At 45.4% G+C, this 18,964-nt stretch overlaps 1 protein-coding gene across 2 annotated transcripts; it reads left to right on the top strand.

Moving 5' to 3' along the window:
* The first annotated feature begins 923 nt into the window (after window positions 1–923).
* Window positions 924–7,374, top strand: LOC140897019 (olfactory receptor 11L1). Of its 2 annotated transcripts, none has more exons than XM_073309275.1 (2): window positions 924–988; window positions 6,217–7,374. In XM_073309275.1, the coding sequence occupies exon 2, from the start codon at window positions 6,235–6,237 to the stop codon at window positions 7,213–7,215; it is 981 nt and encodes a 326-aa protein (XP_073165376.1). In that variant the 5' UTR covers window positions 924–988; window positions 6,217–6,234; the 3' UTR covers window positions 7,216–7,374. The 2 variants fall into 2 exon arrangements, with proteins under 2 accessions (XP_073165376.1, XP_073165375.1); XM_073309274.1 differs by lacking the exon at window positions 924–988 and adding an exon at window positions 2,190–2,325.
* Window positions 7,375–18,964: the final 11,590 nt, after the last annotated feature.

Genomic DNA, 18,964 nt, shown 5'->3' with positions numbered 1-18,964 from the left:
CCACAAGTCAGCCCAGGAGGCAGAAATCTATCAGGAGAATACCATGATGTCTCATTCCCCTCTCACTCACCCCATTGTAAATCAGGAGCTTCTCCACTAAGGTCAATAGTGATATTGAATCACTGTAAGTGAGAAAAAAATCTGGCCCTTAGTTGCCATCCCCCAAGCCCTAGTGAGCTCTTGCACACTTGTGTAAATCTGGAGTAATTACAGTGAGATTAGCACAGCTATTCTTGATTTTGGGGCTGTTCCAACACCCATTGATTTAAATGGACAGACGAGCTTTGGTTTCAGCAGACACTGGACTCGGTCTTCACGGAGCAACTGAGCTCAGAATCCGCCCCTCTGTGTTCTCCACTGGTTTTACAGCTAATTAACTGTTTGGTGAGCTCATCCTATGGTGATTGGATGGTTCTTTAGGGATGAGGGACCCAAGGGGAAGTTAGAAGAAAAAGTGTTTTATGCTCCCCATTTCTGTCACTTTGAGTTAGGTGTAGCAAGGTCTGTAATCATCTCTTAAGCCTCCTGCTTAATTAGCTCTGAAATTCAACGTTGTGTGGATACATGTTTTTTTCCCCTAAACTGTCTAATTTGTTACTGATGATATTGCATGTTTCTTGAAGAAAATGCTTGCTCTGAACTATTTTTATAGGTGTATCTTTGTGAGATATAAAACACTGCCTCAAAATATCTGATCTGTTAAATTGTCGAAAAAGTAAGTATTCAGTTGCTCCACTTAAATCATGCCTGCATGCTGTCATTCTAAGTGAGGCAAAGTGATGTCCATTGATTCTCTCTGAAATTCACCATTGTGAGAATGCAAGAGTTTTTCCTAACCTTTCTGATCAATTCCTGATGTTATTACATGCTTCTTGATGTTAAAACTCCTCACTGTCTTTGAATTATTATTTATTTATTATTTAGGTGCATCTTTGGGAGACAGAGCACACTGCAGCAAGATAGCTGATTTGTAGAAATTGTGGAAAGCGTAAGTGTTCACTGGACCTTATTTCTTAGATGCCTTCTTCTTTGGTTCAATCCAGTGGCCATTGAAGTAAATGGACAGTTTCCTTTTGATTTGAATGGCAAAATTAGACTTTGTCTACACCGGTATAATTAGAGCAGTTCAACTCCAAGTGTGGATGCAGTTATAGCAGTATAAATGTGCTTACACCATTATTGCATACTGTCATGGTTCCTTCCCCACTCTTAACTCTAGGGTACAGATGTGGGGACCTGCATGAAAACCTCGTAAGCTTACTTTTACCAGCTTAGGTTAAAACTTACGCAAGGTACAAACTATTTTACCCTTTGCCCTTGGACTTCCACTGCCACCACCAAATGTTTATCTGGGTTTATTTGATTAGGAAAGCATTGTTTGGAAATGTCTTTCCCCCCAAAATCCTCCCAACCCTTGCACCCCACTTCCTGGGGAAGGTTTGGTAAAAAATCCTCACCAATTTGCATAGGTGACCACAGACCCAAACCCTTGGATCTTAGAACAATGAAAAAAAACCATTCAGGTCTTGAAAAGAAGAATTTTAATAGAAGTAACAGTAAAAAAGAAGTAACAATAAAAAAAAATCACCTCTGTAAAATCAGGACGGTAAATACCTTACAGGGTAATTAGATTCAAAACATAGAGAATCCCTCAGGCAAAACCTTAAGTTACAAAAAGACACACAGACAGGAATATCCATTCTATTTCAGCACAGCTTAATTTCTCAGCCATTTAAAGAAATCATAATCTAACGCATATCTAGCTAGATTACTTACTAAGTTCTAAGACTCCATTCCTGTTCTGTCCCCGGCAAAAGCATCACACAGACAGACTCTCTGTTTTTCCCTCCCCCCAGCTTTTGAAAGTATCTTGTCTCCTCATTGGTCATTTTGATCAGGTGCCAGCAAGGTTATCCTAGCTTCTTAACCCTTTACAAGTGAGAGGATTTTTCCTCTGGCCAGGAGGGATTTTAAAGGGCTTTACCCTTTGCTTTATATTTATGACATATATAGTATGTATACCTACTATAGCCATGCAGGAAGGGGAATAAGATTTACTGGTATCAATCAACATTATTCTGGTATAGCTGCACCCATATTAGGGGCTGTTCACCTATGACTGTATTAGTTAAAAAATAGACTTCTAATCAACATACTTATACTAGCCCTATAATTTTGTGTAGACCAGGCTTTAAAGAATATTGATATTGGAGCAAGTCAAAGACCTTCTAGAGAGACAGAAGGTGGGTGAGGTTGGACCAACTTCTTTTGGTGGAAAGGACATGCTTTCGAGCTTTACAGACTTCTTCCTCAGGTCTGGAGAAGGTAACTAGAGTTTCCAAGCTAAATACAAGGTGGGACAGATTGTTAAACATAAGGCATTCACACAAGCTTTACGAGACCAATTGAACCAAAGAGGGCAATTAATGGGTAGCAGGCAGTGGGGTGTGCTACAAATTGTTGTAAAGAGCCATAAAGCCAGTGTCTCTGTTCATCCCATGGCTTTTAGTGTGAAGGAGAGTTATGAATGTAGGTTCCTAGGCTCAACAGCCCACACAATACATCTTTCAAGATCCATGGGTCCTACACATGCCTATCATAACATGAGGTGTACTCCTCTGGTGCATCAAATGTCCCAAAAAAAAACTATGTGGGTGAAACCAGGCAATCGCTAGCTCTTGAATGAAGTCACACAGGAAAATGATAACAGACAAAACCACCACATCACCTATGGGGGAACACTTTTCATAAAGGGATCACTCCATATTCAGCCCATCGGTCCTCATCCTCAAAGGAAATCTGCACAACGCCTACAAAAGGCGTGCCTGGGTATTTAAATTAGCAACTCTGCTTTTTGATATTTCTAGTTCTGTTTCATCTAAACTGTGGTGCAATGTGTGTTTTATCTCTCTATAAAGACTTATAGCTACTTTTTAAAAGGTATTTAGGGACCTAATTTTCAAAGGCATCGAGGACAGGTGCTAGACACCAAGGTGTTTTTTAAAAATCCCACTAGGTACCTAAATACTTTAAAAAAATTTGCCTTCAGCCAATGAAGGTTGGGATTTTTGAAGCTGTTTCAGTGAGTTAGGCACCGAAATCTCATTGAAAGAAAAGGAGTACTTGTGGCACCTTAGAGACTAACAAACTTATTTGAGCATAAGCTTTCGTGAGCTACAGCTCACTTCATCAGATGCATGTAGTGGAAAATACAGTGGGGAGATCTTATATACACAGAGAACATGAAACAATGAGTGTTACCATACACATTGTAATGAGAGTGATCAGGTAAGGTGAGCTATTACCAGCAGGAGAAAAAGCTTCAAAAACAGACTCCAAGGAGAGACTGCTGAATTGGAATTAATTTGCAAACTGGACACCATTAAATTAGGCTTGAATAAAGACTGGGAGTGGATGTGTTATTACACAAAGTAAAACTATTTCTCCATGTTTATTTCCCTGCCCCCCCTACTGTTCCTCACAAGTTCTTGTTAACTGCTGGAAATGGCCCACCTTGATTATCATTACAAAAGTTTTTTTTTTCTCTCCTGCTGGTAAAAGCTCACCTTACCTGATCTCTCTCATTATAGTGTGTATGGTAACACCCATTGTTTCATGTTCTCTGTATATATAAAATCTCCCCACTGTATTTTCCACTACATGAATCCAATGAAGTGAGCTGTAGCTCACAAAAGCTTATGCTCAAATAAATTTGTTAGTCTCTAAGGTGCCATAAGTACTCCTTTTCTTTTTGCGGATACAGACAGAGGTGAAAGTAAGCCGGTACACCCTGGTACGGCGTACCGGTAAGAGCCGGTGTGCCATACCAGGACCAGCTTTCCGAGAGGGCAATTTAAAGCCCTGGGGTAGCAGCGGCGGGGCTGCGGTGGGGATTTAAAGGGCCCCGGAGCTCCAGCCACCGCTACTGCCCCGGCCCTTTAAATCCCTGCCAGAGCCCTGCTGCCAAAGCCCTGGGGTAGCAGCGGTGGGGCTCCGGCGGGCATTTAAAGTGCCGGGGCGGTAGCAGTGGCTGGAGCCCCAGGTCCCTTTAAATCCCCGCCAGAGCCCCCCACCCCACCCCAGGGCTCGGGCAGCAGGGCTTAGGCAGGGATTTAAAGGGCTTGGGGCTCTGGCAGCTGCTACCACAGCGGAGCCCCAGGCCCTTTAAAGCTCTGCCAGAGCCCGGAGCCCCGGGGTAGCGGTGGCAGCCGGGAGCCCCCAGGGCTCCTCAGTGATTTAAAGGGCCCAGGGCTCCACTGTGGTAGCGGCAGCTGGAGCCCTGGGCCCTTTAAATCGCCCCTGAGCCCTGGGGCTCCCAGCCCCCTCTGCCGCTGGTAGCTCAGGGGTGATTTAAAGGTCCCCGGGCTCCCAGCTGCCGCTACCACATCTGGAGCCCTGGCCCTTTAAATCAAGATTTAAAGGGCCCAGGGATTTAAGGCCACGCCTCTTCCGGTCGAGGCCACGCCCCCTGCTCAGGACTCCAGCATAACGGTAAGTCCTCTAACTTACTTGCACCCCTGGATACAGACTAACATGGCTGCTACTCTGAAATCTCATTGAGAGTTTCCTTCAACATTCCCAAAGTAAACCAGAGTAATTAAAATGGAATCAATCCTATGAAGCATTCCTGAATTCCTGATCAGGATTTTATTAGCATTTTTCTCCCCCTTTGCAGTGTCTAAGCAGAACTGAACTGTACATGGTTGGATGTAATGTTAGAAGATATAACAAAAAGATATTTACTGTGATTTCCCATAAATTAGAAGTGTCTGAAAACGAAATCTCCAAATACAAACGTTCTCAATCCCAACTCTGTCACAAAGGACTTGATCCAGCACTCCACTATTGCAGTTTTGCACTGGGGATTTCAATAGAATTACAGGGGTATACAGCTGAAGGGGTTCAGCACTCAGTCACATTGCCGTAGTACCGACATCTGTGAATAGTTCAGCTGCAATCAATGGGTTACTCAAGTTCAAACGTACTGTGAGAGAAAGAGTCTGGACTTCAGGGAAAGATGTGGGATCAGATTCTAGCCACAGTCAAACCAGTGTAGGAGTAATTCCACTGAAATGGATAGTGTTCCTCCAGATTTATCTGATATACCTGAGGGAAAGTTTATGCCTTAGAGAATTTAACCTATTTTCCAAGCAGATAACTATGTTCTTGAGTAGATTTGTTATTCAGAATTGTTCTTCATATGATTGTTATCAATCATTCAGAGCACATGAATCTGCTCTTATTTACACTGTTATAAATCAGGAATAGCTTCACTGAAGTAAATGAGATCACCACTGTTGTGGTTAAAAGCCCAATTCTAGTCTTATACAAAATTAAGTTTGCAGCAATCTGTCTATCTAAGTACTCATTATAAAGAATCATTATAAAGAATGATATCCATTCTTTCCATTACCTAACTGAAAGAGTGTAATGCTTCAAATCTATCTATCTAGCTAGCTACATGCCCCCGCCCCCATCTCTTTCTTTCTCTCTCTCTGTTGTTAGATGTTTGGCTGTGTGTGTGGGGGGGTTTTTGTGTGCTGCCCCAGCTATGCACAGACAGCTGGCAGAGCATACGTCTAGTGAACCGCACAATGACCACAAGATTCGTTAAGGTATGAAAGCACCAGGCCAGGTTTATTGTCTCCAAAGCACAGTAATAGCACCTGGCAGACTGTACGAGGATACTAAGATATGTATGCCCATGACAATGGACACAGCTCAGTGAATGGAGGAACTTTCCATTCCCCCCTCGGCTGGACAAAACAATAGATTAGTTACTGCCCCCTGACCTGGCTAGTTATTACTCATCACCTTATACATGTTGGTTCAATTAAAACATTTTTATTAGATACTTTATCCTGACCTTGTCTTTTAGGAGGGGTCATTGTGTTCCTGGGGGAATGTTTTTGTACCATCCTTGATATCAGAATGTTCTGGAACCACTTAATATTGGAATGTGTTTGTGTAAGTACTCTGTGCTTAGGACTTCTTAGAAATATGTATTTCTGCAATATCAGCCCTATTCTTGCCAAATTCTGTAAGCAGGTCCTAGCTCATACCAGGCCTCTAATACAAGGGCTTATAAGGCTCTCTTCCTCTTCCTCCTCCTCCCCTCTCTCTCTCTCTATCCACCCCAATTTCCTGCCACTTTAATTAATCATGTGTTTAATTCTAGTAAGACATGGTGTATTTTTCTTTGTATTAACCCCACAGATCTGACACTATGTGGCTATGGAGGTTTGGAACACAACAATTGTAACCCACTTCATCATCCTGGGCTTCCCAAGCCTCCAGAAGCTGCAGCTCTTGCTCTTTTTTGTGGGCTTGATCATCTACCTCATGACCTTGTCTGGTCATATTGTCATCATCACAATAGTACGTCTCGACCTCCGCCTCCACACCCCCATGTACTTCTTCCTCAGCAACTTCTCCTTCCTGGAGATCTGGTACACCTCCAACATTGTTCCCAAGATGCTGCAGGTCTTCCTGGCCACAGACAGGTCCATCTCATATGCCGGTTGCCTCGCCCAGCTGTACTTTCTCATCACCTTGGGTACAGCTGAGTGCTTCATCCTGGCCATCATGGCCTATGATCGCTACTTAGCCATCTGCAACCCGCTGCGCTACCCGATCCTCATGAACAACAGGGTTTGTGTTCGTCTGGCCATATGCTCTTGGATAGGTGCCTTTGTTGTCAATGTTCCACCTCTGGTCTCCCTCTGCAAGCTGCCATTCTGTGGGCCCAATGAGATCAACCATTTCTTCTGCGATGCCCCACCCTTGCTGAAACTGTCCTGCAGGGACCCCCGCAAGGCCGAGACAGTCAATTTCATTGTGGCCACCAGCGTCATCGTCAGCTCCTTCCTTCTAATCGTGGTCTCATACGTTCTCATCATCGTGACGATCCTGCAGATCCCTTCGGCCCCGGGGCGCCAGAAAGCTTTCTCTACCTGCGGCTCCCACTTGGCTGTGGTGACCATCTTCTTTGGCACCCTGATGTTCATGTATGTGCGGCCGACGTCCAGCTACTCCAAAGACTCAGTCAACTTCAACAAGCTGGTGTCCATATTCTACACGGTGGTGACGCCCATGCTCAACCCCATTATATACTGCCTGAGGAACAAGGAGGTTAAAGAAGCTCTGAGGAAAGCAGTGATGGGAAGGTGTGTACTGCTGCCCAAGGCTGGGAACATTCCTAACAGGGGTTGGTAATAGAGGGGAAGGTGAAGCTGAGTATGGCAGGGAGTGCGTGTGTGTGTGTGATGTTAAATAAGTATTCCTCTAAGTCAATATGTTTCATTCCTTTTAACTTAACTAACTTTACTATAGGCTTTCTCTCTCTCTCTCTCACTCTCTGTCATATGCCGGATAAATCTAATCTATCTATCTATCTATCTATCTATCTATCTATCTATCTATCTATCTATCTATCACCAAGCAAACATCCCCTCTTGCCCCCCCCCACTCTCTCTTTCTAACCTGTTTTCTATAGTGTCCAAGGGACATATCTTTAAAGGTATTTAGGCAAATAGTGGGGTATTCAAAAGCACTTCAGTGCCTAAAAGTCATAGATTTTAATTAGGCCTTGTCTACTGTACAGGGTAAGTTGATGTATGTTACGTAACTTGCGTAACTTAAGTCGACATAGTTAAGTCGACATAGACACTCGCCGCAGTGTCTACCCTGCTCTATGTTGGTGGGAGAGGCTCTCTTATCGACATAGCTTCCGCCTCTCATTGAGGTCATATACTGAAGTTGACGGGAGAGCGTTTTCCCAGCGACTTATTGCATCTTCACCAGACCCGCTAAATCAACACCGCTGCATCAATCACAGCACCGCCAATTTAGCCCCATAGTGAAGACAAATCCTTAGTGTTAGATGCCTAGGTGCATTTGGAAATCCCATGAGTTCCTAAATTTCTTTAAAATAATGTGGCCTTGTTTCTATTCGATTGTCTGTCAGTCTATTGTTTGCCACTATAATCTATCCACTATCCTTTCACAGATAGTGACTCTCTCTCTCTCAGTCCATCCAGGGTCTTGTACTACACCCATGATATCTGAACACCTCCCTGCTGGACCATCCTCTTCTCCTCCATTATTATACCATATTGCATAGTTTAAACAGTTATGTATGCAAGCAGATGTTTTAACTATTGTAAAAGTCATTTGCAATTATAAATTTAAATTAATAAATATATCTGTCATCTAGCCAATCTCTCTCTCTCTCTTTTTCTAATGTGTCTATGAACGTATCATCTGGGAATCCTGAGTGAAATCCTGGCCCCATTAAGGCCTGTTGGTACATGATCTCACCTGGACTAAGTTATTCTCATTGGGTAGATCTGCCATCTGAGCTGGGAGTGTGGCTCCCCTCGTGGGAGTACAAAGAGCAGTATAGCCATATAGTAGCACTGCTAGTCGCAGCCGGGGCACGGCTGAGCTGTTCCAAGCTGCCCGTGGAACAGCTTCAACAAGAGAGTCAGAGGGAAACCTACAGCAGAATATCCCATAGGCCTCTGGCTAGGACACCCAACCCAGAGGTGGTGGTGGTGGGGGGCGTTCCTCCTCTACTCCTTTCTCCCCTCAGACAGAGAGTGGACTTCACTTGATCCAGAGGCACCCCCTACGCCCTCCTTGGCATCTCCCATTGGCTAGGTTAGATGGCTCCCCGCCTAGCATGCTGGCTAGTGTGAATCCTGTTCTGAGGCAGCTATCTCTGCTCATTCAATGGAGAGGGAGCTGAGGTGCCTAACCCAGGCTTTGGGGATCCCAGTGATTTCCTAGGTCCCTACAAGCTAGGTGCTGTCAAGCTCAATATCAAAACACCTAAGTCCCTCTGGGAATCTATTCCCGGGTATCGCCTCCCAGCAATAACTTTGAGTGATGCATGTTGCATTGTTTTCCTAACTGCAAGCTGTAACTAATGTGTTTATGGACATCCAGTGACCTTAACTATTTGAGTCACAAGCAGGGAAAAAAAACTGATCTTGTAAAGAGTGCAGTGTATTGGAGATCATGGATTCTGGGGTCAATTCTCATCTCCAGCACAGAGTCACGGTGTTACCTTAATAGGTCACTTCAGGCCCAGTTTATAAAGATATTTAGGCACCTAGTGGGAATTTCAAAAGCATTTCAATGACAATTAGGTGCCTAGGTGCTTTAGAAAACACCATGAGGTGCCTAAATACCTGCAAAATATCTGGCCCTGTGTGCCTCAGTTTACCCTTGAAAAATGAGGATGAAGGTGATAATAATATTCCCACTGCCGAGAGGTGATGGGAGGCTTAGAGCTTGTCTGCACTTGGAATGTCACAGTGGCACATTTGCAGTGCTGTAGCTGTGCTGCTGAAGTTCTTCGGTGTAGACATTACCTGCGCCAACCCTGAGAGGTGGGAGCTCTGTTGACGGAAGAATTCTTTCCTCGGCCTAGCAGTGTCTGCACGAGGACTCAGACTGGCTTAACTACGCCACTCAGGGGTGTGTTTATATACCTTAACTAATAATCATTCAAGTACATAAAAGGTTGTTACATGGAGGATGGAGAAAATTCTTAGCCTCTGAGGCCAGGACGAGAAGCAATGGACTTAGATTGCAGCAAGGGAGGTTCAGGTTGGACATTAGGAAAAACTTCCTAACTGTCAGGGTGGTTAAGCACTGGAATAAATTGTCTAGGGAGGTTGTGGAATCACCATCACTGGAGACTTTTAAGAGCAGGATGGACAAACCCCTGTCAGGGATGGGTCTAGATAATACTTAGTCCTGCCATGAGTGCAGGGGACTGGACTAGACGACCTCTCGAGCTCCCTTCCAGTCCTATGATTCTGTGACTCTATATCAGGACAATATGACAGTATTTTTCAAAGTATAAAACACTTGATCAGATGAACTTGAAATTAAGTAGGGAAGATAGGAAGGGCACCAAGTGTTAGATATATAAGTGTTGCTAGCAGTGGTGCTGTAACCAGGTTGGTGCCAGGACATGAATGAGAGAAGGTGGGTGAGGCAATAGCTTGTATGGAACCAGCTTCAATGGAATAGATGAGCTCTGGAGCTAAAAAGAGCTCTTCTTTCAGGACTGGACAAAGTAATCAGAGTGTCCCAGCTAACGACAAGGTGGGACAGATTGATAAAGGTAAGGGGTTACCGTATTGCAGGAAACTAGTTAGAGTGAAGTGGACAATTAACACTTCTGCAGGCATTGGAGAAGAGGTTACAAACTGGGACACTCTGATTGCTTTTTCCAGACAAGAAGAAGAGTGCTGTGTAGCTGGAGAGCTCACCCACCTTGTATCTCTCATTTAAAAACAATCATTTGAAATAAAATCTGTTGCTTCTCATCAAAATTTGTAAAATTCTCACCCATCCTTAATCTGAATGCTGTTGATCATCTCAGGAATATTATTAACACCCAAGACTGTTTTACTGACATTTTATTTTTGCTTAGATTTTTGTTTAAAATCAAATGCTCCTTGCAAAACTCTCTTTGTTTGGTTTTTCTACTGGTGTTGCTCTGATACATGCTCCAAGGTGCTTTGTGCCAACGTTATGGTATAAGAACATAGACAGAGAGATGTTTGAAGTATAAGTTGTTTGGAGCCCAGTTCTTCCATTAGGAGGCACTCAAGTCCCAGATCCAGGCTTTGGAATGTTACCCGACTATAGTCTGGAAGGTCAGACCTCGGAGTAATCCACACTACACACAAGAGTACTGAAGGTCAATGGATCAGTGAAACACACCATCCAGTATTTTGGTGTGGTGAGATTTGAGCTTGGATTTGCATTTCATGGCTACTTCTGTGTAAATCTTCTATAAACACAAACACCTACTCCTAAGACCCACACCTCACAAACACAAGCACACTGCACGTAGATGCACAAACACAAACACACAAAACAAAACAATGAGAGACAAATCCCCAGCTGGGGAAAGTCAGTGGAGCTACAGAGATTTACTCCACTTGAGGATCGGCCCACGACGTGTGTTTGTGCATGTTTTTCACTTTCTGAAGGTATGCATTTTGATTTTCTTTGTACATATGCATTTGTGAGTGTGCATGATGGTGTGCTTGTACATTTGAGTGTGTTTGTGTATATATGTTATTTTGAGCATGTCTGTGCTGTGGGTGTTTACACATATGAAACAGAAAAAAACATTCCTTCACCCACTAACTTCCCTGGTCCTTCTTGCATGAACAGAGTGCAACAATACCCGAAGTCCAAAGGTGCAAACAATTCAATGTTTATTGGGGTGAACTTCCAGCAATCATGATTCCAGTTTCCTTCCTTAGTGTCCCCCTTCCCAGCTCTGACACCACAGAGCCTTACACCTGTGTCCCTGTTCCCATTCCTGCCCTTAGCGAAACATGATTCCAATTTCCTCAGCCCCATTCCCGGTTCCCATTTCCCCCACCCGCATGCCCACCCCCACCCCCCTACTTCCTGATTGACTGCAGACTATATAGTAAAACTTGAGTTCTGCTTTGCTATACCTTAACCAATCATGTTCCTGAAATTTAACTAACCAATCCTAACATATTGTAACAGGATTATGTAACCAATTATATCCCACCACCTTAATTAGTTTACACCCAGCAAAATTAATTATACAGCAGACAGAAATAATCACAGAACCAGACAGAGATTATACAGACAAACAATAGCGAAGTGGGAACTATAATGACAAAACAATACAGAAGTGAGGATTTCACATCCCAGCTTTTGAATTGAATTGAGTTCTTTCCAGACAGGATGCTATCAAACTAAGTTTCCTTTTACATTTTCTAGGCACTTCCCTTTCTCTGGAGGTGATAGGCACTATCAGGACAGGATTGTATTCCTAAGAGCCCAATAGCACCTTCTTTCAATGTGACTAGTTTGGAATGTGAGGATGTGACCGTTCACTTCCCAGCTTATGGGTGCCTCTGTTGCTTAGCCAAAGGCCTTAGCCTAAGAACTGGGCTTCAGACTGTCACAGTAAGAGAAGGACCTTACACCGGCAGACAGTGATTTGATTCTTTCTTTTATACCTCTAGAACTAGCCAAGTGATAAGAATACACCTAAATTTTTAGAGTATAGGCCTTTACAGACAGACCTGAATATCTGTATCCTAACAAATATCCATGAAAGACATAAATACTCATATAAAATCATACCCAATTTTGTAATGTCCATTGAGATCAATGGATTAAAAGTGCTGTAAAAAACAAGTACTATTATTAAGCCAGAAATTTTTGATTTTCTAAAAAAAAAAAAAAAAAAATGGTTCATGTACTGGGTTAAACTTTCAACAATAGGGATAACTCACTGTGTCCTTAATTTTAATTTATGCCAAAATCACGGGTTTGAATGTTTAACATAAGCTATTGTATAATGTTAGTGGCTGGAACTAATGCTGGGGGATGAGTGAAAGTAGAGAAACAATATAGTTTTGGGGGGAAAAGGAGTTAATGAGACAATGAAAAATGAATGCATAAAGACAGGGAGAAATGAGGAATGCTGCGAGATAAAAGCCATAGGTTGGAAAAGCAAGGAGAGATTGAGGCTGAATGAAAAATTTAAAGTGAGCGAGACGGAGAGTAACATCTACTTTGAAAGTTTAGTGTCTATGGTACTAGATTATAGACAGGACCCAGCTATCATTGTAGAAAGGAGATTCTTTCCTGAGGATGTTGGAAACAGATAGATGTTGTGGTTCTCTAGTCCCCAGACTATCACAAAAAATCTTCATCTGCTCCCTTTTTCCCAGGCTCCCCTAAAAGCAAGGCAGATTTTGTCACACTTTCAAAGCCATCATTTTTGACTCGGTTTAAATTAATGCATAACAAGTTCACCCAGTATTTATTAAAACCCCCTAGCAATAACAGGAACTGTAGGTAAAATGGGAGCTTTTGAAAACATTACCATACATAATTACAAAAGAAACCATTATTTCATTGATAGTATCTAACAGTTTTAGGGCTAATTTTTGCTACTATTGATTTCAAAGGACTTTAGAAATGTAGTGTTCTTATCATTTTCCTGTTTTACATATGGAGTGGGGAAAGTGGAGGTTACATGGATTTTTGAAGCTTCAAGAGACATTTGTGACATCCGGCACATCACAAGTCCTGGAATTCCACCCAATAATTCCTGCATCTAGTCCAAAAAATGTGTTGCTGTGGTAGAGCATATCATTCAGAGAGACACCCAGTCTTGATTGCAGGTTTTACAGTGCTGGGGAATCAACCAACTCATCTGTCAAATTGCCCCACTGTTTAATTGTCCCCGGTGTTAAAGGTAAAAGGCCAGTATTTCAAAGAATGGCCACCAAACGGCAGTGGGATCACTCAGAGCAGATGAGACCTCTCACCATGACTAAAGGTGGTAGAACCAGTCTCACAACTTGTGAGGTTCATGGGACTGGTAAGTTCACACATCCCTATTTATTTTTGCCATGATCTCCATGCTGTGAATGGTACTCCATAAAAAAATCAAATCAAATTCATTCTTCCGTCTCTCTTCTTGATCACTTACAACAAAAAAATTGACATGCACAAATAATAGTGGCAAGAACTTACTATGCTTTATCTATATAGCATTCATGCAGGGTTCATGCACTTGGCAACATTCAGGGCACACCCTGAGTGTTGTGTAGGAGCAGTGCACACACGGCTCCTCTCAAGGGCATGAACCTTGGAAACTCGCCCAGATGACATGAACCGTGGGAAGCCTCCCAGGACTGGGCTCAAGGCCCGAGAGCAAGGAATGCGGTAGATAGAAATTGGTAAATAAGAAAGTTAAACAAAGCCAGTGTATTCCTTTTATCTGTTGGAGTATGTAATGCGCAGGAGGAGAAAAGGAATAAAAGAGAGGGTGGAAAGCTGACAAGGCAGACCAGCCTGCTTGCTTGCTTAAAGCCTTGTTCTGTCTTGTATTTGGACCGCAACAACTGGCGCCCAAACGTGGGGCCCTCAGCACTCACCTCGCCCGGCAAGGGTTTCAGACGCATCACTCATCCGCTTCACGGATCCCGGTGAGTATTTTTCGTTGTGGTAAGTATAGGAAGCTCCCTCTCTGCTTTGCAAGTGCAACACCGCAGTGAGCTACAGTATTTGTTGCGTAAGGCTCAGCACGACTGCCCCACTCGAGAACTCACTCTCCTGCTACAGGAGGTGAGTGCTCAATGCCCGTGGTACCCTGAAGCCAGAACCCTTAAGCTAGCGGACTGGGAGCGGTTGGGCCAGACATTGCACAAAGAGCCTCGGGCACCCGTGCAGGCTTTACATGCCTGGCACCTCTGCCGTGACGCGATACAGCGTGTCGCCTCGGAAAGGCCCTCCCTCATGCCAATAGAGAGGCTGGTGATCTCGCCACTCCCATCCGCTCCTGCAGCCATCCCCCCTCCTGGCGATGCGACACAGCGTGTCGCTTCGGAAAGACCCTCTCCCGTGCCAATAGAGGGGCTGCCGATCTCGCCACCCCTGTCCGCTCCTGCAGCCATCCCTCCCCCTGCTTCACCCCCAGTGCCTCAATTACTGCCGCCTCCTTTGTCTTCCCCTCTGGAGCCAGTGAGTGGTCACCGTCCCCCCGTGGGGCCCCATGCTCTGGGGCCCCCCGGGGAGTCGTCCGCGTCTGTTCAGGGGCTTTCGCTGGTGCAACAAATGGTTCACGCAGCGAAGACTCGCCCAGATCTTACAGCAGAGGAATTAGCTAATCTGGTCTCAGTTTGCCCAGTGACCTGGCAGGATGATGGCCAGGGCAACCAGCTTGCAAACTGGGTCAGTTTGCCTTACTCGGTGATCAGAGAGGTAAAGAAAGCTATTCGCGAGTTTGGCCTCACTAGCACCTATGTACGTGGTCTCCTTGAAGGGCTAGGTACTGGCTACACCCTGGTCCCTGAAGATCGGAAGGCGCTGTTGCACATGATGCTGACGCCCAGTCAGTATGTTATTTGGCTTAGTGAGTATCGGCAGATGGCGGAACACGAAGCCCAGGTATATAGAGAGCAAGGTGTCACTTATGAGCAGTTAGCAGGGGAGGGCCCATTTGCTACCGTTCAGATGCAGTCTCAACTCCAGCAGGCTGTCTTCCCCATTATTTCTGCCTGCGCCCAGCATGCTTTCCGGAAGGTTCCGGATTCAGGAAAGCCTACCAAAAGCTTTGCCAGTATCCGTGGGTGCATCAGAGTCCTTTATGGATTTTACCAACAGATTGCAGGAGGCTATCCTCCGACAGGTGGATAGCCCTGCAGCAGCTCAGGAGATCCTGTTAAAAATGGCGGTTGAAAATGCGAATGAGGATTGCTGCCGTGCTCTCCAGGCGGCACAAGCCGCTGGCGTTCTAGAGCTGTCGGACATGTTGTGGGCGTGCCAAAACATGGGTACACAAGCACATAAAGCTGGGGTTCTGGCCGCTGCCCTGTGGAAAAGCGGGAAGGAGGGGAAGCGTTGTTATCGCTATGGTAAGGAGGGTCACTTTCAGCAGGAGTGCTGCTCATCGACGGTGCCCACCTGCCCCTCAAAGAAGTGCCCCAAGTGTCGGAAGGGCTATCACTGGGCTAATCAGTGTCGTAGCGGGTCGGGAAACTGCACGACGGGTCCCCCCCGAACCCAGGGCCAAATGGGGGTGTTCCCCACTCAGACAACTGTTCCTCTGCCTTAAAATCCATAGACTCCATGAGGGTGGTGACTGCCGGAAGTGCAGGGCTTGATTTGATTATGCAGGAGGACGCTGATTTTCAGTTGCCGGGGGAGGTTTGCGCCATACCTACACAGGTGACGGGACCTCTCCCTGCAGGATTTGAGGGTCTGGTTCTCCCTCGCTGACACGCTGGGAAACAGGGTTTTTTTGTCATCCCAGGGGTCATTGACGCCGATTACACCGGTGTTATTAAGGTTCAGGTGTGGACCCATCTTCCGCAGTTGCTCCCACATGGACGGTCAATTGCACAATTGATTTTAGTCCCCTATCAGGTGCCAGCCGCAGAGGATCAAGCCCGGGGCGGAGGTGGCTTTGGATCGACGTTGTCTCAGTCGCCACCTCATGACATGTCCTCTCAATTTGTTGGTCTAACAATGTCGCTCCGCCCCTTGAAACCTCAGTTAACACTTCTTTTAAATAATTTTCCTTTTACAGGGCTGGTGGACACTGGAGCTGACGTTACGGTGATTCGTGATCAGGACTGGCCGGTCGGTTGGCCAACAGTTCCTTCTAAAGAGTTGTGGGTATCGGGGGTAGGAAACCCGGGCGCCAAAGTTTGTCTTGGGTCACAATCTCTAAACCAGGAGGCCGTGCCCTTGCTATGATCCGCCCTTTTGTGCTCCCTGTCCACCTCAATATTTGGGGCTGTGACTTACTTGTAAAGCTGGACACCACCCTCGATATTAATATATAATGGCCCCAAACCCTCCCCCACCCACCTTGCCCTCCGCATTACCATTGGTATGGCAATCCTTAGAGCCCGTATGGATTGACCAGTGGCCCCTCCCCCTAGAAAAGCTGAAAGCGCTTCATTCACTTGTACAACAATATTTGCATGCACAGCGCTTGGAGAGCTTCACTAGTCCTTGGAACTAGCTGCTGTTATTTTGGCCTTTCAATTTTTTGCTGATTGTCCCTTTAATTTGATTGTGGACACGCATTATGTTTATCAGGTAATCTATCATTTACCCCTTGCCCTCATTACCCCTCAGATTGATGCGGACCTCCTCCGCCTGTTTTTGTCCTTACAGTATTTCCTCACCACTTGTAATTTCCCTTATTTTGTTGCTCATATTCGCAGTCATACCCCTCTGCCTGGGCTACTCACTGAGGGCAATGCGCGCGCTGATCGCGCGTTACGTGGTCAGATAAATTCCCTTTTTTCTGACCCCTTCGAAAGTCATTCCTTTTTTCATCAGTCTGACTCTGTTTTGGCCCGACAATTTCACATTTCTGCTGAACATGCACATTCTATTGTTCGTTCCTGCCCCCACTGTGCCGCTGCTGCCCCTACCTTTTCTTATGCCGTTAACCCCAGAGGTACCGCAGTGAATCAGCTGTGGCAAATGGATGTCACTCACGTGCCACAATTCCGCCCCTATTCGTTTTTACATGTTTCCATTGATACCTATTCGGGATTCCTCTGGGAGACCCCACAGCATGGGGAAGCCACTCCCAAAGTTATTCACCATTTGCTAGCCTGTTTCGCTGTTATGGATCGCCCGAGCCAGATAAAAATGGATAATGCCCCAGCCTATTGCTCCACAGCCCTCTCCACCTTTTATGCCCAATGGGACATCCGTCTCAAACATGGGATCCCTTATAATTCCACAGGCCAAGCTATTGTTGAACGTGCAAATCGCATGCTAAAAACTTTGTTTGACAAACAATTAAAACAAGGGGAGCTGCGTCTCTGAACCTTAGGAGACATTCAGCAACAATTGCATGTCCTTTTGTTTACTTTAAATAATTTAACATTGAATACAGATCAGCAGACCCCCGCAGATTGGCATTTTCATAAGTCCGAGGTACTGGAAAGACCGCGTGTCTATTACCGTCAGCTGCCCGATCTGCAATGGTTGGGCCCAGTACCTTTAATTACTTGGGGTCGGGGATATGCTGCTGTGTCTCTCCCTGCAGGACCGTTGTGGGTTCCGGCCCGGTGTGTGCGACCGGCACTGAAACAGCATGGCGTGGCACCAGGGGCTGTCAAACCCCATACCGGAGTTTCAGCTGATCTTGGAGGAGAACGCGGTGCCTCCCGGGTCGCCAATGGCGGGATGGAGACGGAGGAGACGCAGCGTCCCAAGCCAGCCCGTGACATGGGGAGCAGTGAAAGCATTGGTTGCCGTGGCTCAATGAAGACTGGCAGCAAACCAACAGCCAGAGACTTCTGAGACTCTGTTTGTGGCCATTCTCACCCAAATCACTGCTAATTCTGTATTGACTGTATGCCTTTTGTGCCTGCTATTTCATAGAATCATAGAATCATAGAATATCAGGGTTGGAAGGGACCCCAGAAGGTCATCTAGTCCAACCCCCTGCTCAAAGCAGGACCAATTCCCAGTTAAATCATCCCAGCCAGGGCTTTGTCAAGCCTGACCTTAAAAACCTCTAAGGAAGGAGATTCTACCACCTCCCTAGGTAACGCATTCCAGTGTTTCACCACCCTCTTAGTGAAAAAGTTTTTCCTAATATCCAATCTAAACCTTCCCCACTGCAACTTGAGACCATTACTCCTCGTTCTGTCATCTGCTACCATTGAGAACAGTCTAGAGCCATCCTCTTTGGAACCCCCTTTCAGGTAGTTGAAAGCAGCTATCAAATCCCCCCTCATTCTTCTCTTCTGCAGGCTAAACAATCCCAGCTCCCTCAGCCTCTCCTCATAACTCATGTGTTCCAGTCCCCTAATCATTTTTGTTGCCCTTCGCTGGACTCTCTCCAATTTATCCACATCCTTCTTGAAGTGTGGGGCCCAAAACTGGACACAGTACTCCAGATGAGGCCTCACCAATGTCGAATAGAGGGGAACGATCACGTCCCTCGATCTGCTCGCTATGCCCCTACTTATACAATTTCCTGTAGGGGTTGACTCTGGAGCGCCTCCTCCGTTACGGGCCTGAATGACATATAACCTATGGGAAAGATTGGCTTCAATAGCAAATGTTACCCACTTTTGTTTATCTGATTTTGTAGCAGCTAAAGAATTGTTAGGTACGTGTCTTATTCCAGTATGTCATCACCCTGAGGAAATAGGGAATGAGATGATGCTCGCTGCTTACGCGAACCTCTCCTCCCAGTACTCTAGCATGGCTAATTGGGGCCCGGCCAGCTACACTTTACCTTCTTGGGCTTATTTTTTGCTGTTGCTGTGTGCAATGTATTTCCTTTTTGTTAAGGCTTTGTCGAGACCCGCCCTGGCAGGCTCCACAAGTTATGACCTTGTCTGTCCGGTAGTTAATGGCTTGCAAGAGCAAATTGATGCCAACCATGAGATGG

Source organism: Lepidochelys kempii, chromosome 13 (genome assembly GCF_965140285.1).
Source record: "Lepidochelys kempii isolate rLepKem1 chromosome 13, rLepKem1.hap1, whole genome shotgun sequence".
Lineage (NCBI taxonomy): Eukaryota > Metazoa > Chordata > Testudines > Cheloniidae > Lepidochelys > Lepidochelys kempii.
This window is presented reverse-complemented; position numbering and strand designations above follow the sequence as displayed.